Genomic DNA, 18665 nt, shown 5'->3' with positions numbered 1-18665 from the left:
CACCCGGGCCGGAACAAGAAAAAAACGCAAGCCCAAGCAGCAAAGGACAAGGCGCCCACCACGGAGAACCCAAGCGGGGAAAGACGGGACAAGCGGAAAAGGGGAAGGCAAAAGAGGAGAAGAGGCGGCGGAGGAGGAGCGTGGAGGAGGAGGAGGTGGCGGAGGAGGAGGAGGAGGCGGCGGCGCGCGATTCTCTCGCACGCGAGCAGTCGCGGGCGGGCGTGGGCGGTGAGAGGCCGCGCCAGACCAAGGCCCTCGCTGGCGCCGAGAAGCCGCGCAAGAAGGCCAAGGAGCGGCGTGGCGATCCGAGCGGCGCGGCGGCGGCGGGAGCCAAGAAGCGGAAGAAGAAGAGGCCGGACCCCGCGGAGTAGTGAGCGGGGGACACGGAGAGTCTGGCGGTAGCCGGTACTAGGCGGAGAGGCACACGTGCGGGTCGGGTGGGCGGACCCGCGCGAATTCGAGGGGTGTCTCGTCGTTCCAACGCGAGCGAGTGTTTTTCTCTGCCTCGCCTGTTCCGGGCGACCTCAGATTTCGCGCCCAGTCTGACCGCAGACCGGATCGCATCTCGAGAACAAACATCTTTTTTAGATTTTACCCGCTGTGCGCGCTCTGTCCTGTACACGCTGTGACTCTGGGGGGGCGCGGGGGCCCCCGGAGGCACCGTGCGCCGCGCAGCAGAGAGTGCGGAAACGGGGCCCCGGCGCTCATACTCGCTCATACTACCAACTTCCCGAATGAGTACGGTTGAGTAGAGGGCAGATTTGGAGAGATCTCGAGGAGTGCCGATACAGATAGACCCTCCAACCATCAGAAACCTCCGACCTGATCAGTCGTACTGACCGCCGACAGATCACTCCAGACAGCAGACAGGCCGACGTCTGTACGCGGCCGGCCGGGCGAGAGGCTTGACACGATCCGACCCTGCGACCCTGACGCTGCTGGTCTAGCTATCAGACATGCACTGCTGACTGCTGCCACAATGTGCGACCTGTGCTGGCCCACTTGGCGGCCTTCCCGGTCAGTGGTGAGGCGCAGTTCAGAGCTGTCGATGGCGCGATGCCGCACTGGTCCCACATTGGTGACACGAGACCACCAAGTTTGCCGGTCCAAGAGAGAGGCACCGGCGCTGTCCTGAGAAGGTGCGTGGTCCCTCTTGACTGCCCATGCGCGCGAGGCTGTGTAGGCATAGCCTCGAGAGTGCCAGCAGCCAATCCGAGGCAGTTTGTGACGCGCATTTTGCGTCAGAAGCGTGCACACGATCGGGGGACGCGCGACCCACTTCGCCACAGAGACGGTCCCCCGCGCCTCGCCGCTCCGCGCTCGCTAACGCTATGACGGGGACACACCCCGCACCGTCCGCTGTGTCCCCGTCTTTGTCCGGAGTGAAAAGTCCAACGCGCTCGTCGGTGGCGGCTTCCCCCAATCAGCAATCTAGCCTACTGTGCGGCTGCCACAGCTGTGACAGCGATGGGTTCGCCCTCACTGGCCCTCAGTCACTTGTGCTGCGGCTTGTGAGTTGTGTGTGAGCGACACTGCTGGGTGAATGCCGGTAAGGGGGTCCCCCCCCCCCCCCCCCCACCCGCCCCCCCACCTCAGCTCCTTCCTCTTGGTCGCAGCACACCGCGCTTTGGCCCGCGCAGGGTTCGAGATTACACGAGCTTACACGACCTCACGAGCTTACACGAGATTGCCAGCTGGCCCGCGCAGGGTTCGGGTACGCCGTCGAAGGCAAGGCGTCCCGCTGCAAGCTCTTCAAGGGCCCCATCCTCTCGACGCTGCCCGTCGGCGGCGCGCGCTGCTACAAGAAGGCGTCAAAGACGGAGCTCGGGCCGCACAAAAAGCGGCTCTAGGAGGGGGGGCGTCGGACGGCGTCCCAATCCTAGCTCCTAGGGGGGCGGCGCCCTGCGGTGCTTTCGAGGAGGCCGATCGATGCGCGGCCCCGTTTACCCTCGAGGCCGATCGGTAGGCCGACGCGGACCGTAGCGCTAAGTGGTATGGAGCCCCATGTACGACACCCCAGGGTCGACGGCGCAACCGCAAATCGGAGAATGCAACGGGAATGAATCGTAACCCTCTTACTGTATCATGACGGATGGCATGTGCGCGCTCGGCGCGCAGCTCGGCGCGGGCTCGGATCGTTGGAATGCTGCGGAGATAGTAACTGTTCTCTGTGGTGCCCCCTTGGCACTTTACTGTACTCTCTGTCTCACACGAGACGCCGCGAGTCGGGCTGGCTGTCTCGGTGACTCGGTGTGTCTGAGAAGTCGTCCGGCGACCGGGCGACGGCTTCTCACCGAGACAGAAGGCCGATCAGGCTCGGAGGCTGTGTTACAGGCATAAAGCCGTGTATGTGCAGCCGAGATGTGGCATGTGTGCAGCCGAGATCGAAGATCGTGCAGCCGAGATCGTGTGCTGGTGTGCAGCCGAGATTCGACGAACCGGTTCGACATCGACTTCGAGAAACTCGTCTTACTCGAGAAAGTGCTCCACCAAAAGCCGCGGCGCGCGCGGCTTCTGGCGGGCTCCGTCTCTGATCTCAAATGGGTGCGCACACTGTGGTCAGATGTACAGAGTACAACACAACGATTCATCACCGGCCGCCTGCGCGCAAATTAAGACCAACCCCCGACCCCTCCGACGCGAGCCCCTCCCGGCCGTCCTCTCAAAAAAGAGCGTCAGAGAGCAACCAGCTCGCAACTCAAGAGCCCCCCCCCGCCTGCTCCGTGGAGGGGGCATAGGGGAGGGGTGGGGGGACGGGAGCGCTGGCTCGCGGCCTCAGACGACGCCGGCGAAAGTGCGCAGGGCGGCGACGTCGAGCTTGATGGGAGGGCCTATGGAGGACCACATGTGGGGAGCTGTGGGGGAGAGAGATGGGGAGATGGGCAGCTGATGGGGGGGGGGGGGGGGGAGACCCCTGGTGGACCAAAAAATCCCCCTCAAACAAAAATTGCCCTTTCAGCCCCAAGGGCGGTTTTTAAGACAAAAGGGGCGGAAAAGGGTCCCCCGTCCCCAAAGGCCGCCAAGGCTTGGGTGGAAGGGGCTTGGGTGGAAACCCCCGCCCCCATTTTGGGGCCTGCCCCAAAAGCCACCAAAAAAGGGGCCAGGGGGGGAGGCGAGGGCGTGAGGCGAGGGCGTGAGGCGCGGGCGGGAGAGCGGCTGTCACCTCGTCCGCCGCCGCTCCCTCCGCAAGCACAGCCACGCGCACGGACTTGCCAGTGCCGTGCGGAAGCGCGACCGTTGTCCGGATCTGGGAGGGAGAGGGAGCCGTGAGCACGAGGGCGCTACGCCGGCGCGAGGCGCTACGCCGGAGGCGGCGCGCCTGCTGGTCATTGTATTTGGGGTCGAGGTTGAGGTTGCCGTGGAGCTCGGCCGTCTCGGTGAACTTGGCCGTCGCCAGCTCCTTCATCAGCGCCACCGCCTCCTCCGGGCTGTACAGCTTCTCCTCCTCGACCTTGCCAGCGTTCTCCGATGCCCGGCGCGACGCCTTCATCGCCGGCGCCGCGGCTCGCGCCGCGTCAAGCTGCTGCTGCTGCTGCTGCTGCTGCACCAGGGGCGCGGCCACCGGCCCCCTCACCATCCAGCCCTGCACTGCAGACGCGAAGAGAACCAGCATGCCTGTCGTCGACTGAGCTCGCCAAGGCTCGCGCAGGCGATTTCTTTTTTATTCGTCTAACTCATGACCGGGCTCATCGTCGTCGCTCGTCGCCGCCGAACCGCGCTCCGCCCGCCGCCGCCACGCCACCACGTCGTCGAGCGAGCAGAGGCTGCCGCCGCACACCACCACCACGACCGAGCCGTGCTGCCGGAAGAGCTCCGGCCGAGTGTAGAGCGCCGCGAGGGCGACGGCGCACAGGGGTTCGACCATCACTCGCTCGTCGTCGAGAAACTCGCCCACCGCGGCGAGAGTCGCGCTGTCGCTCACGAGCAGCGAGCGCACGTCCAGCTCCGCGCTGCAGTCGAGGGCCGCCTGCGCGACTGCCCGCGTGCCGAGGTCGTGCCCGTCGGCGGAGTAGATGTGCGTCGGCGTCGGCGTCCGCCCGCTGGCCATCGCCCGGTCCAGCAGGTTGCAGCGCTCCGACTGGCACGCATACACTGGCACCGACCCCCAGCCCACTCTCTTGAGCCCTTCGCAGACGCCGCTCAGCAGCCCTCCTCCGCCCACCGAGAGGACGATGCAGCCGGGCGGCTCGCCGTTGCGGTCCTACATGCTGAGTACGCCGACGTGAGGGCGGGAAGACGGCATTGTGCAACGTATTGAGAGCACCGCGTGAGTACGACGGATAGGAAGACAGTGAGTACAGCTGAAGACACCGGAATACAGCGGAGTACGTGTCTCTCGAGTGCTGGTTGGGAGACAAGAATGCGTGTTCCGCTTCTAGGCTTGCGGGCGGAGAAGAGCTCCTCCACCAGGCTCGAGTGGCCGTCGACGATGAGAGGGTGGTCAAACATTGGCACGTACGCGGATGCGGGCTCGTCCCCGAGTGCGCGTGCGCGCGCGTCGGCGTCGTTCCACTCCTTCCCTTCCAGTAGCACCTCCGCGCCGAGCCTCCGGAAGCTCTCCAGCAGCCGGCAGCCGCGGTCGACGTCCGACGCGACAATCGTGGTGGCCACGCCGAGCGCCCGGCCAGCGACTGCGACAGCCATGCCCGCATTCGCGCAGGAGGACGAGACTAGGCACGTGACTCCCCGCTCACGCACGAGGTGCGTGCAGAGCCGGCCGATGCCACGCGCCTTGAAGGACCCGCCGGGCTGCAGCGCGTCCATCTTGAGGTAGACGGGGCCGCCGACGCGCTCGGAGAGCTTGCTCGACCGGAGGAGGGGTGTGTGGATGTGCACGTCCGGCACAGGAGCTTCTGCCGAGGAGGCGAGCGCGGCTGAGAGCGCGAGCAGCATATACACCTGTGTATGTTGGCCGCAAGCAAGAAGTGCTCGCCTCCCCCCCCGGGGGGGGGGGCCGCAGTCACTTGTACGTACGTCTCTCTCTCTCTCACTTGTACGTCTCTCTCTCTCTCACTTGTACGTACTTTTAGCTTTACTGGGAGAAAAGAGAGAGGGGGGTTGTGTTCTCTAGGCCCCTAAGGGCCCTACGCGCGGCGTGAGAGCTCGGAAGCGAGCTTTGCACGGCGATCGAGGATGGCACGGTTTACCCCCTTCACCGAAGCGATGGAGATGCGTTCCTCTCTCACTTGTACGTACTTATAGCTTACTGGGAGAAAAGAGAGAGGGGGGTTGTGTTCTCTAGGCCCCTAAGGGCCCTACGCGCGGCGTGAGAGCTCGGAAGCGAGCTTTGCACGGCGATCGAGGATGGCACGGTTTACCCCCTTCACCGAAGCGATGGAGATGCGTTCCGCGTGGTGTGACACAAATGAGAGGCGGGAGTGGGGAGGGTACGCGGTGCGGTCAACGCCCGAGCGTTTCTCACTTGTACGTACTTTTAGCTTACTGGGAGATGTTCGACAGAGTTTGAAAGATCTGTTTCTCCACGTCGCTCTTCACAGGAAAATCCTGTGAAGAGAAGCGGAGAAAAAATAGCACGCAGCCGGGTCCCGAAGGTGTCCCATCCCAAATTCGTGCCGTCGACAGACCAGATTCGTGGTCCCTTGGTCGACTACACCCGCCTTTGGACGGTAGCCCGACACAATACATTTGTCTGTCTTTTTGGATTTTTGGTTCGTCTGGGTAAGGGTTTTGCAAGAAACCTCCTCACCACTGCGAACACTGTCTTGCTCGTAGGAGCCGTTCGTCCTTTGTCCGAGCAAACGCGCGCCCGATATCACCCCGTTGAGCACGTGTGCAGGGTATCCGAGCGCCATGAACTCCCTGAGTTTGCTCGTCACGCTGAGCGCGAACCCCTCGTCATCGCTCGCCATAGCACTCACCTTGAGCAGGCATCCAACGACTATTCCCTCTTTCATCTTCGCGCATGTGAAGCTATCCCAGCGATGGTAGCGCCACACCCGAGGCTCTCTCTCGCAGCCCTCATTGACGTTCTTGAGTCTCGTCCGGAAACCTCCGTTCGCGTCGAGCTCGAGAGCCGTCTCTAAAAAATGAGCGTTATCGGCTGCCTCCAGCTTCAAAGGCGCCCAGTAGCACTCAGAACGACGGAAATCCTCCCGGAAACGATCGACATCCCATGCGCTATCGTCTTTGGTAGTCACCGTGATCACATCGTCCATGTAGCGCTTCATACGGAAACGCGCTTGCGCATCATCTTCGAGCGTTTGCATCCACTCGTGCTCCATCCACGCAAGAGTCCCTAGATCGCCAGTGGTGGCGATAGCGCACTCCCCATTGGAATTCCGCGGGCTTGTTTCAGCAAGCGTCCGTCATACGTAATGACATAGCAGTTATCCAGATCGAAATCGATTACCTCGAGCATCGTCGAGAAGTTAATCGACGCGTGTCCCCACACTTCCCCTTCTTGTGCCCACGTGTTTAAATATTATAACGCGCGAGACACATGAGCTTTATAGCCTTCGATGTTAATATGAAACAAACTCTGCGCCACTTTGGCGGCCTTGGCGAGGGCCGGTGAGGCGGCGCCCCGTGCGGCGCGTTCATCGCCCTCCACGCCGACCCCTGCGCGCACCGCGCTCATCTTCATCCCTCTTGGGGTTACTCTCGCGCTCACGCAGGACCCGGGGGACTCCCTTCCCCCCACCTCCGACGGGTTAGGTCGGTGCTGCGCCCCTTTGGCGCCTGTGTGCATTTCCCGCGTGCCCGCCTGCCAGGGCTGATGCCAAGGCCAACTCAACAACATGCCCGGCTGATGCCAAGGCCAAACCCACTGCCCGGCTGGTGCCAAGGCTCAATGACTCTCCTCTCCGTCTCTCCCCTACTCAGACAGGACTGATCCCCACGACACACGACGCACTCTCTCCTACTGTCCGACAGACGTTGCTCGACCGACAGGGGACGCCCTGACAGGACACTACTGAGACGACTACTCGTTATGACCCCCCCCAATGAACACACCAGTGAGGGTGGGCGAGACGATCTAGGGGTCCCGTACCATGCGGAATCGACCCTATCAAGTGCTCAAGTGCTCAACGACGACTACCTCTAAAAATTCTCTTTCAAAAATCGCGTTGGGCTGTTGAAACGGGTCCATCAGACTGTCTTTTGATGGCACCGGACATGGTGTAGTCAGTCAGTCATACATCAAAATCTTCATTTTCAGAGAGAGAGAGAGATGCATGTGGACAACACAAAAGGTAAGGTAAGGTAAGGTAGACTTCTCCACACACACGAGGTGGTGGGGCAAGGGGGGGCGACCCTCGCGTCTCCACGTCTAACGACAGGAGCCCCACGGCATTTAAAGTGCAAGGCCCGGTGCGCGTGGGTGAGCGGTGTGTGAGTGTGTGTGTGTGTGTGTGTGTGTGTGTGTGTGCAAGCGTGTTAGAGTTGTTTGGTATTGCTAAAAATCCTCTCTCTGCAACATACCCTCGAGGGTGAACTGTGACGAGGGAACTGCAGGTAGTGGGGAAGGCAGCTTCGATCGCCATCCAGACATGGGTACGAAACAACGACACGACCAAGGCACGGGCAGAGGAACGAGAGAAGAATATAGGGTGGATAAAGCGCCTGTTCACGACAAGACCAAGGCAAGGGCGGAGGGAAGAGCGAGAGAAGAACATAGGATGGATAGGGCGTCGCTGACCGGACTAAACCACAAGGTCGTCGCCATTCGAGGAGCCGCGGGTCTGCGTCATTCGAGCGAGAGTGGCGCGGAGCACGCGTGACTGAGCCGTCCGCTTGGTCGCTCCAAGCGCCTGTGCGAGCAGAGCGAGTGACACCTGGCGGTGCGGGTCCGCGTGGCAGCCGACGGCGAGGTCGTTGTACAGCCCATCGGCAATCAGGTCGCGCGGAGTCACCTCGAAAAAGTGGCCAAAGATGCAGCCGGCGCGCTCGACGTCGTTCTCGTGCGCCATGACGATCGGCAGCCTGGCCTCGCGCGCGGCGCGCACCTGCTCTGCGAGCGCCTCGGCGCCTTCGCCGGCCCACGTCGACCTGTTCAGGTAGAGCAGCATGTGCGTCGCCTCGTCGCCGTCGCTGTCGCTCGAGCGAGGCAGCGAGGAGAGGCGCGAGGGAATCGCGTCGGTGACAGAGATACCGCCAGCCACGGCCGCCGCGACCGCATCGGCGAGATCTCGCGCCCCGGCGTTCAAAGTCGAGGCCCAGAGAACCACCGGCTTGGGGAAGGCGAGGTCGACGGCTCGGACCTCGCCAGGGATGCACAGGGGCAGCTCGTTCTCGCCTGCGTACTTTGGCGTCTTCAGCAGCAGCGCCTCGGCGATGACCTTGAGCGAGATGTGCTGGAAGGCCTCGATCCGATGCCACACCGTCATCGGCCAGCCGGCGTCAAAGATGGCGGCCCGCAGCTCCTCGGGGCATTCGGATCGCAGCTCGGCGAGCGTGCCCCCGCCTTTGGCCGGGTCTGCCTCGTGGACGAGCACGAGCGGCTTGCCCATCTCCAGCGCCGCGCGGATCTCTCGCAAGCAGTTCGTCGAGCGCAAGTAGCCCCGCGACAGGAAGCAGAGCACCACCTGCGAGCGCCCAATGTACGCCTCCAGCTCTCCGATATTCTTGAGGTCGTCAACATCGAGGAAGATCTCGCAGCCAGGGAGGAACTGCAAGAGCTCATTCTTGATGACGGCGACGGCGTCCTACACAAGGAAAGGCAGGTGAGGTGCCTTTACCACACACGCAAAGCGGTGGGGCAAGGAAGTGGCAAACCTGCCCCGTGCTCCAAACGTGGCTGAGGAAGAGATGCCACTCCTGGCCGTCGGCGAGGGTGATGCCGTCACGCATCGGCTCGCGCTTCGACGAGACGAGCCGCATGGTCTTCGCCCTCGAGGCGCTGACCGCCGATACGAGGATGACGGCTAGCGAGACGGCGAGCATGACCGCGGTGAGGACGACGACAAAGGTGGTGGCGCCGCGTGAGGTCTTGTAGCCAACGAGGTCGTAGCACATGTCTTCGTACGCGGTGCTGTCGCACAGCTGCGGCGGAGGGGCGAGCGGGTGGTGTGAGGTTGCGCGGAGAGAGGGAGAGAGGGACGGCGAGGAAGACAAGTGCCATCGCGGACCTGGATGACCACTCCCGACGCGAAGCAGCAGGTGAGGAGCAAGTTGGCGATGCACGCGAGGCAGAGGTCGTCGGAGCGCCGGTAGGGGCGGGCGAGTGCTAAAAGGGTGAGAAACATGGCAGAGACAATGCCGGCGACCACGGTGCGCAGCAGCTTGCGGGAGCCATACTCCTGGTCGATGAAGAGCACCATCGAGGTGAGGAAGATCTTGCGGACCAGGTCGAGCACCTCCCAGAAGAGGAAGCCGGCGGAGTAGTCCCTCCAGAGGAAGCTCGTCGCACGAGAGAGCGGCGTTGCGCGCTGCGCAGCCACGGGCTTGCGGACGCGGAGCAGCAGCGCCAAGAAGCCGAGCGGCACGAGGACGGGCCAGAGGGCGAAGAAGGCCCAAAAGTACGGCGCGAGTCCGCTCGTCTCGTCGTCCCACGCCGGGCCGGCGTCGCACGTGAGCGACGGGTTGGCGAGCAGGTAGCTGATGCGCTGGCCTGTCGCGTCGTCGTAGCCAAAGGACTCGCACAGCCTTGCGCTGAAGATGGAGCGCGACACGGAGGGAAGCACGAGGTAGAAGATGAGGATCGCCCAGTAAAGGAGGCGGCCGAGCAGCTGACGGTCAAATGCCTGCCTCTGCTTGACATTGAGGACCGCCGCCACGGCCACAATGGCGAGCGACACGAAGGTGACAGCGCCGTACGGCCAGAGGCCCGCGACGAGCAGCCGCGTGCTCATGGCTCCGATGCAGCGGCCGGGGATGGCCACGTCGAACAGGTCCAGGCTGAACAGCTTGAGCACGTCGAGCCAGCGCGTAAAGTGCTCATCGAGGCGGACGCCGTAGACGAGGCCGAGGATGCTGCTCACTTGGTAGAAGCTGACGACGATCTTGAACTTGGGCTGCAGGCCGACCTCGGACTCGATGCGGGCGGCCCGCCTCCGGAGGCGGCGGGAGAAGGGGAGGCGACGGAGCCCAGCATAGGCGGCGGCGAGCACGGCGATGAGGATGACAAAGCCGAGGAAGACGCCGACGGAGCGAGCCGTCGAGGGGCAGGCGACGCAGCGCCCCTCGGCAGAGCTAAAGTAGTCCGAGTCCGCGACGCAGACCTCGCAGAGCGGGCCGGTGTGGCCGGCGGTGCAGTACGGGTCGTCATCACCGTCGGCGAGGCGGCGGCGGCGGGAGGGCTGGCCGGAGCCACCAGAGCACGTCTCTGAGTCACAGCGGTGAAGCTCCGAGGTTGTAGAAGAGGCGCGCCAGAAGCCGACGTCCACGCCGAGGGACGCGAGAGTGGTGCCGGCGCTGCATTTGGCGTGCGGCGGGCACGACTTGCAGTACTCGGTCGGATTCTGGAAGACGTCGGCCGGAAGGGCGCTCGCGTCCTTCAAGTAGAAGCCCTCCTTGCAGATGGAGCAGGTGACGTCGCCGCTGTCGGAGCCGGTAGGGTAAGGGCAGGGGGTGCACTGCGAGAGGCCCTCGCTCGCAGCGTATGCGCCCGCTTCGCACTCCTCGCACTCGGTGGAGGAGGCTGCGAAGCGTCCGATCGGACACAGCTCACACGCGGACATATTAGCCGAGGGGGCGATGCTGCCTGGAGCGCAAGGCGCTGGCTGCGCGGCGCCGCCGGCGCAGAAGCTGCCAGGCGCGCAACCGACGCAATCGTCGAGGCTCTCCAGCGTGGAGGACGCCTTCCCGTTGTAGAAGCCCGCGGGACAGGTCGCCGGCAGCTGAGCGCTGCTTCCCTTGGGACAGAACGTACCCAGCGCGCACTCGAGGCAGCCCGCGGCTCCGGAGTCCGGCTGGTACGTACCGAGGCTGCAGACGGTGCACTGGCCTTGAGCAGGCGTGGCTGCGGTTCCCGGAGAGCACACGGCAGGCGCGGCGCCGCCTCCCGCGCACGACGAGCCGGCGGGGCAGGCGAGGCACTCGGGGTCGCCGTCGGCGTCCGTCGCGTTGGCGTACGTGCCAGGCGAGCACTGCGCGTCCAGCTCGCGCGACGACCCCACCGGGCAAAACTTGCCAGCAGCGCAGCGGACGCAGGCGGCGGCGGCGGGCTCGCTCTGGTAGTAGCCCTGGCCGCACAGCTCGCAGGCCTCGCTGCGCGCCTTGGCGGCGAAGCTACCCTCGCGACACGGCGTCTGCTGCGTCGAGCCGGTGGTGGCAAAGTGGCCCGGCGAGGCGTCGACGCACTGCGAGGCGGCGGTGAGGTCCGTCTTGTCCGAGTAGGTACCCGCGTCGCAAGGCAGCGGCGCCGACGCGCCCTTGGCGCAGTAGCTGCCCTGCTCGCAGTCGCGGCAGGACGTCGCGCCCGTGTCGTTCTGATAACTGCCGGCAGGGCAGTCCGTGCACTCACTCAGCCCGGGCTTGCCGCCAAAAGTCCCAGCACGGCAGCTCGCGCACGTCTCGCTGCTGACTGCGCCGGCGATCGGGCTAGAGGTTCCGAGGGGGCACTGCTGGCAGGCGTCGGGTGAGCTGCTGCCAGTCTTCTCGTTGTAGCTTCCCGCAGGGCAAAGCGTGAAGCCGCCACCGCAGTCATCTGTAGCCTTGCAGTATCCACCCGCTTCACACGTGTCGCATGCCGTCTGTCCGCGCTCCGCCTGGAACTCGCCAGCAGGGCACTGCATGCACGCAGCCTGGCCGGTGAGGTTCTGGTACTGCCCTGCGGCACAGTCGAGGGGCTGGATGGTGCCTGTCTTCGGGCAGAAGCTTCCCGCGGGACAGTCGGTGCAGCTGGTGGCGTTGAGCTGATCGGCGAACGTGCCGGGAGGACACTCGTCGCAGGGACGGTCCGTGCCGGCTGTGGACTGGCTCGTCCCCGGAGAGCAAGGGAGGCACGACTCGGCACTGGCTGCGCCCGTCACGGGCATGTAGAAACCCGGAGCACACGGGAGCGGTTCCGCTGTGCCCTTGGGACAAAAGTGGCCTCGCTTACACGCACCATCGCAGGAGGAGTTGGTGAGGCCGCTCCTGTTCCCGTAGTAGCCAGCAGGGCAGAGGTTGCACTCGGGGACGCTGAAGTCGCCCTTAAAGGCGCCCTCGGTCGGCATCCAGCTGCCCAAGCGGCAGTCCCAGTCTATCGGCTTGTCGGTCTGTATCGTCTTGTCGTCGCCAGCGGTGTTGCCGGTGAAGGAGGCGTCGCTGATCGAGGAGGGCGTGTTTGAAAGGTACAGCACCGAGCCTGACCTGTCCGCTCTGTTGTCGATGAAAGCGATACCCGCGATGGAAAGGGAGATGCTGTTCAGCGCGCTGACGACGCCGCCGAACTGCAGTTGCGAGGAGAGGGCGGGGTGAGGCAGCCGTGGCCCTCTACATCTCTCGCCCCGCTGCCGTGCGGCGCTGCTGGAATGCGGCTAGCTTTACGCGGCGCACCTCGCCAGCCGAGCAGCCCGATACGTTCGAGCCGATTATCGAGACTGCACCGCTGCGATCAGACGCGTAGACGACGCCGCCCTCCTGCGGTTGCGAGGAGAGAGCGGGGTGTGAGGCAGCCGTGGCGCTCTCCACTGTCGCCTCGCTGCCGTGCGGCGCTGCTGGAGGGAGGCTAGCTCTACGCGGCGCACCCAGCCAGCAGAGCAGCTCGACACGTTCGAGCCGCTTATCGAGACCGCACCGCTTTCCCTCGCGTAGACAACGCCGCCGCGCTGCGGTTGCGAGGAGAGAGCGGGGTGAGGCAGCCGTGGCCCTCTCTATCTCTCGCCCCGCTGCCGTGCGGCGCTGCTGGAGGGAGGCTAGCTCTACGCGGCGCACCCAGCCAGCAGAGCAGCTCGTCAGATTCGAGCCGATGATCGAGACCGCACCGCTGCTAACCGCGTAGTACGGTTGGGCGTAGACAACGCCGCCGCGCTGCGGTTGCGAGGAGAGAGCGGGGTGAGTCAGCCGTGGCCCTCTCTATCTCTCGCCCCGCTGCCGTGCGGCGCTGCTGGAGTGCGGCTAGCTCTACACGGCGCACGTATTTAGCCGAGCAGTCTCTGACCGTCGAGTCGATGATCTCAACGTCGCCTGCGCCGTTCGCGTACACAGCGCCGCCCTGCGCCGCCCACCCGTTGACGAGGGTCAGCCCCCGCAGGGTGAGGCTGCAGCCGCCCGAAAGGGAAAAGAGCCCGGTCCATCCCTGGCCGTCGAGCGTCGCGCCCTCGCCGCTGCTCGCGACAGTCACCTTGATGCTGGAGGTACAGATGATCTGGCTGCCCAGCTTGAAGTCTGCCCTGGACGGCAGGTAGATTGCGACGTTGGCTTGCGAAGTAGCAGCCTCCGTGATCAGGGAGCGGAGCTTAGCCTCGCTCGACGCGGCGACGAAGCCGGTGGGGAGCGGCGGTAGAGGCGGGGGTGGGGGCGGAGAGGGCGACGGTGCATACGCCAGCGGGAGCAGTGCGACGAGAATCAGCCACGCGCCGCGCCTCGACCCCGTCCGGCACCGCACGAGGCGCTTGGAGGTGCTCCTCCGCACCGAGAGCAGCACGCCGCACCAGCACGCTCCAAGCAGCAAGAACAAGGCGGCCAAAAGCTGACCGCGCTGCCGGGCGCGGCCAGGCGCGGAAGAAGAGGTTCCGCTCGTGGAGGGAAAGTGGAACGGGGAGGGCAGCTCGATGGAGCGCACGTCGGCCGGTGGGTCCGCGGGCGGCTTGTCGGTCTTGTTAAGCTCGTCGGTGAGCGCGTGGCGAGGCTCCACGTGCCACGCAGGGGCGGCGCAGTGCGGCTGCCAGTCGGCGCACACACTTGAGACCGAGAAGATATCTGACTCGACCGCGTTCGAGTCGGAACTCTGAGCGGCACGGACCTCTGCAGGCCACGCCGGCTCCTCAAGCGTGGCCGCGAGAAGAGGTTCGATGGCCCGGCAACGCTGGAGGAAGAGGTCCTTGGTTGGGACTCGAGAAGCGTCCGTCAATCTGTCGTTCGCCCGCCACTCGCCACCGGCGTGCATGCTAGCGACGGGCGCGCCGAGGCCAGTCTCGACCAGCTTCCGCACCTCCAGCATCCCAGGCTTCCCAGCGTCGGCGGGCCGCAACTCGGGCGACGTGTCGTTCACGGGCAAGACGGTGTCGCGTCCCCGAGCGATGATCCCCGTCCTGTTGCTGTAGACGGGACCGACGAGGTCGATCTCAGGCTCGCCCTTGCGCTCCATGCTGTTGCGCGAGGCCGGGGCGGTCTCCAAGTCGGCCTCGGCCTCGCAAACAGGCAATCGTTCCGTCAGCGGGTTACAAAGCTCGCACACACAAAAAGCCAGAGGGGCGCTCACCGGCTGCTTCTCGTAAATTTCCTTGACGGACGCCAGCGGCTCGCCAATTAGGTGCAACGGCTCGCCCACTGCCTCGCCGATCTCGTCCATCAGTGCTTCCCACGAGCGCCCCTCGTCGCGTCCGCCCTGATCAGCGCGCGGGCTGTTAGTCACGAGCTGGCGCGGTGGGGATACTAGCACGCGCGAGCGAGCACGCACCGGGTGGTCGGCAGGCACGCTTTCCGACGACACGATGGCTACAAACGAGCTGGTGTCGATGCCGCCAACCTCGCAGAAGCCGTTGGGCGATGCCGGCGTGAACGGCTTTGCGACGGTCGCGAGAGGCGCGGCGGTGGCAGAGTACGAGGAGTGCGCAAACGCGGCTCCGAGGCAGATCAGCGCCAGGCTGGCAAAGAGGCGGAGCAAGTTGTAGGACGGGCAGAGCTTGGGCCACGAGAACCGGCCGGAGGCAGAGACGGAGCTGTCCAGCGTGGGAACTGTGGCCGTCTCGACCATGCCCTGAACAGGAGGGCGCGAGACTGGCCGTGTGCGCGGCAAACGGGGGCGGAGGCCGCATATGTGTGCAGGCGGCGCGCACCGAGTCCGTGGTCGGCGGCGTGGAGCCGCGGGGCGGCCGCGCCTTGTGGGCCACCTTGCCGCCGCCACCGACGTCCTCGTTGCCGTTCGTTCCGAGCAGGGCCCCGAACCGGTTCTTGCCGCCGACCCAGAAGACGCTCTCGACGCGGCCGACCCGGGCGGACGAGCCCTTGCGCGCCTTCTTGCGGCGCAGTTTCGACGGGTTGGTCCAGCCGGAGATGCCCTGCGCACGCGCAAGCGGTGGGTGCGTCGAATAGTTGAGGCTCTGCGCGTGCACCGAAGCGTGCGAGGCGATCGGCGCCGTGGCGGGCTTCACCCCCGGAGACTCCTTGGCCGAGACGGTCCGGTCGGCGTCGCCCTACGCAATGAAAGAGGTGGGGGGTCAAGGGGTGGGTCGGCAGACGCACGGCGCAGAATGCATCCAAGGTGCGCGCCGCCGGGAACTCCTTCATCGACGGCAGCGGCGCGTCGCCGGCCGCCGCCGGCTCGAGAGCCGGATCTTCTTTGGTGACGCCGCTGGGGGCCGTCGGTGGGTCGATCGGGGTGGTGCTCTTGGAGCAGTCGACCAGGTTGGGCTCGCCCTTGCAACCGGTCTTCCACTCGTCGATGCCCTGCGCATGTGCGAGAGGCAAAGGGCCGATAGGAGAACCGCCCGTGGGATTCCCGCTACACCCGTGAGGTGTGTGCACGCGCTGAGAGAAACTCACCGCCGTGGCGAGCTTCTTCTCTGGAGACTCCTTGGCCTCACCCTCGCGCCCGTTGTTGCGGCGCGGGTTCGACGGGGTCGTCCAGTCGGCGAAAGCGCTCGGCTCGTGGGCGGCAGACACGGCCTTGGCAGAGTCGAACGCGGTCAGGTCCTTCTTGGGGACCTCCTTGAGGGAGGCCTCCGCGCCAGACTCTGCCACGGGGATGTCCTTCGCGAGGGCTACCTTGGTGCCGCACGCCTGTGGCCGAGGGAGCTACGCAGGTGTTTGGCGGATTATGTTGATCCGGGCGAGCGCACGCACCTCATCTTCGAGGAGCACGGGAGCCATCGGCGCAGACTCGCCCTCGGACGCGACGGGCGTCCCGCCGCCGTCGCCGATGACGTCCTTGAGCGACGCGGGCCCGCTCTCGGACGAGATGCCGTCGGCCTTGCCTCCGGCAGCGTCGATGACGGACGAGAGCGGCGACGGATCGGCGATGGAGTACGTGAGGCGCCGCGAGTCGGCGCAGGAGTCGAGCGAAGCGCGTGCCGACGACGCAAGCACGACGCCGACGTCCTCAAGCGAAGCGGGCTGCTTGCTCTCGGACTGGAGCGAAGCGGGCTCGCCCTTGGGCTGGATGCCGTCCTCGAGCGAAGCGGGCTCGCCCTTGGACTGGATGCTGGCGGCCTTGGCTCCGACAGCGGTCGTGTTGCCCGCCAGCGACGCCTGTGACAGCCAGAGGGCGAGAGGATAAGTCAAGGTCTCGTGGGAGCGCAGTTTCACTGCGCGCAAACACGCGCCTGCTTGTCGGCACGCGGCGGCGGCGGAGGTGGAGAGATCTTGATAGCGAGCCGATTACCGTCGGCCGGCACGAACTCGAGTTTGAGCTTGTCGAGCATAGGCGGTCGAATGAGTTCCTATGGAGGAAAGTTGTAAGACGGGAAAGTGAGGAACGAGTCGATGGGATCACGGCCATGTGAACGAGGGTCAAAAAACACTGTGGAGATGATTGGGGGTATATTGGTACATGGACATGGGGTGTGTATGAGGCTGTGCACAAAAATAGTGCTGCTCAAGGGCATGCTGAATGGGAAGAGAGAGCGAGCCGGAGAGGGGAGAGCCGCGCCTACGGGCAACACGTCGCGGCGTGAGCGTCGAGACGAGGCCGCCGGCACGCTCTCTCGCGTCCTCGGCGCGCGGACTGGAGCAAGCGAGAGCGGGTCGCTCTCTTGCCAGAAGAGAGGGAGGTGCGGTCGCGCGGGACAAGGGTGGGGAATGGGCAGCAGCGGACGCGTCTCGCGACCTCCTCGATGGCAGCGGCTGTACCTGCGAGCGGGAGTAGGCAGGCGGTGCGAGGCCGAGGGGGGTCAGCCGCTCGCGCGGCGATCGAGGGCGCATCGCGTGGTGGGGGTGGTGAGGAGGTGCGGCGGATTCCGTGAGCAATAGGCGGCGCGGGGGTCTAGGCGTGCAGCTCGCGGCGGCATAGTCGGGCGCAATGCGGCGCGGCAAGCGCGAGCGGACGAGGAGAGTGCCAGCTTGCCTTACGACTCGCTCTCCGCGTAGAGCGTTTTGACGCAGAGAGTCACCGTTCACAGTTGTGGCTGTGAATTGACCCTTGGGTCGGGTTGTTGCTGTACCCTGTGTCCCTTGGCTTGCCTGGTGTGGATGTCTAAGGCCGTTCCGTCTTGCGCCGTTGCGGCAGTGGCGTCGCGCTCTCGCTGCCTCCCCCCGCACCCCCCCCCCCCCTCCAGCAACCGCCCCCATCGCACTACGTGCGATTGGGTGTTGCTGTGGGCAAGGTAGTACCGTGGGCGCGCCCTCGCAGCCCACCGTCCCGTGCCCCTCTCGTCTTCCTTCTCACCTTCCCCGCCCTCTGCGCCCCCTCCTCCGCCGTTCCTCCCCGTCATCGTGCCCCGCAGCATTGCAGCCAGTCTAAGAGCCTGATCCCGCGTCCACTCGTCCCCCGCATCGCCCGCTCTTCCTCCCTCGCCGCCTCCCTCAGTCCGCCGCGTCCTCTGCCCGGCCCGTCGCGTCTTTCGCACCGCCTTCTCCGTCCTAGTGCTTATGCCCACGTCTCCCCCCTCCGCCGCTACCACTGCTACTACCTCTGTGTGGCAGTCGCTACATGGCACGCCTGTGTCTCGGCCGCCTCCATCGCCGTCGCTCCATCCTCCTCTTCGTACGCGAGCAGATCGCGATTCTCATGGAGCATCTCCTCCATACTCTTGCGCCCCTCCTGCCCGTGTTGCGCGCACTCCAGCCACACGGGGGAATGTCGATACAAATTGTTAGTTTGGCTCTCGGATACTATCTCGTATCTGTTGCAGTGTACATTTAGTCTGTCCTTTGGGTTGTTTGCATGTTTGGGTGTTTTGGTTCTGGTGTTCGCAACCCGTGACGAAAAACGGACGCACACCAAGCGCTAAGCGTGAGGACGCGATTTCGAATTCGGAGGTGCATCTGAGCAAAAATTGGGCCCGCTCAGGTGTGAAAAAAATTATAAGGGTCATAGTCGCCGATTCGATCCGGAAGCCACTCGACCATCGAGAGGCCGACGGCCGAAGTCGGCAAACGTAGATCAGAGGAGGAGAGAGGAGAGAGGAGGAGGGGGAGAGGAGAGAAGAGGGGGGGGGGGTGAGAGGGAGGGAGGGAGGGAGAGAGAGAGGGAGGAGAGAGAGAGAGGAGAGCCTTTGAGCCTTGGCACCAGCCAGGCAGTTGATTTGGCCCTGGCACCAGCCTTGGCAGTTGAGTTGGCCTTGGCACCAGCCTTGGCGGGCGGGCACGCGGGACATGCACAGGCGCCAAGGGGCGCAGCGCCGACAAGCACGGCGGTGATTGCGGCGCAGGTGGGGGGACGGGAAGTCCGTCGGCGTTGCCGGGGGCCCAAGGAAGCGCGAGGGAAAAATTCCGCCGCTGAGGGCGCTCGTGCGGCAATAGCCGAGTGGAGGGGGGAGCGTGCCGGACGGGGCGTCGTCGCGCCGTCCGATGGTCTGCTGCCCCGCGCAGCAACCGTCGGGCGACGACCCGGGGGCCAAAAACCCGGCGACGACGGCGCTCTGGATGGGGCGTGACCTCCTGCCTCCAACCTCCTTCCT

The 18665-nt window shown here is 65.1% G+C and overlaps 4 protein-coding genes across 4 annotated transcripts in view; 1 reads left to right on the top strand and 3 right to left on the bottom strand.

The window, feature by feature from the left end:
• EMIHUDRAFT_215132 (hypothetical protein) overlaps window positions 1-1850 on the top strand; it is a gene marked incomplete at both ends in the record, with an annotated part of 3506 nt that extends 1656 nt beyond the window's left edge. The window contains 3 exons of the mRNA XM_005763249.1: window positions 210-370; window positions 1384-1406; window positions 1708-1850. Coding sequence (XP_005763306.1) covers window positions 210-370; window positions 1384-1406; window positions 1708-1850 — 327 coding nt within the window. The remainder of the gene's footprint in view (window positions 1-209; window positions 371-1383; window positions 1407-1707) is intronic.
• Window positions 1851-3151: 1301 nt separating this feature from the next.
• EMIHUDRAFT_59686 (hypothetical protein) lies at window positions 3152-3487 on the bottom strand (the record flags this gene model as incomplete). Its single annotated transcript, XM_005763248.1, has 1 exon — window positions 3152-3487. A coding segment is annotated over one exon (336 nt), but the record flags the coding sequence as incomplete, so codon positions are not given.
• A 174-nt stretch (window positions 3488-3661) lies between these two features.
• Window positions 3662-4893, bottom strand: EMIHUDRAFT_215130 (serine dehydratase; the record flags this gene model as incomplete). The annotated part of the gene is made up of 2 exons (XM_005763247.1): window positions 3662-4201; window positions 4408-4893. 2 exons carry the CDS (start codon window positions 4891-4893, stop codon window positions 3662-3664), a joined length of 1026 nt encoding a protein of 341 aa, XP_005763304.1.
• A 2771-nt stretch (window positions 4894-7664) lies between these two features.
• Window positions 7665-15918, bottom strand: EMIHUDRAFT_215127 (hypothetical protein; the record flags this gene model as incomplete). Its single annotated transcript, XM_005763246.1, has 16 exons — window positions 7665-8666; window positions 8737-9003; window positions 9090-9986; window positions 12084-12335; window positions 12442-12525; window positions 12633-12713; window positions 12820-12915; window positions 13022-13071; window positions 13246-13321; window positions 13520-14236; window positions 14309-14434; window positions 14507-14806; window positions 14886-15242; window positions 15292-15495; window positions 15592-15828; window positions 15892-15918. 16 exons carry the CDS (start codon window positions 15916-15918, stop codon window positions 7665-7667), a joined length of 4773 nt encoding a protein of 1590 aa, XP_005763303.1.
• Window positions 15919-18665: the final 2747 nt, after the last annotated feature.

The sequence above is a fragment of the Emiliania huxleyi genome (assembly GCF_000372725.1).
Source record: "Emiliania huxleyi CCMP1516 unplaced genomic scaffold EMIHUscaffold_64, whole genome shotgun sequence".
Taxonomy (NCBI): domain Eukaryota; phylum Haptophyta; order Isochrysidales; family Noelaerhabdaceae; genus Emiliania; species Emiliania huxleyi.
The sequence above is the reverse complement of the archived record's forward strand: the minus strand, read 5'-3'. Positions and strand labels throughout refer to the sequence as shown.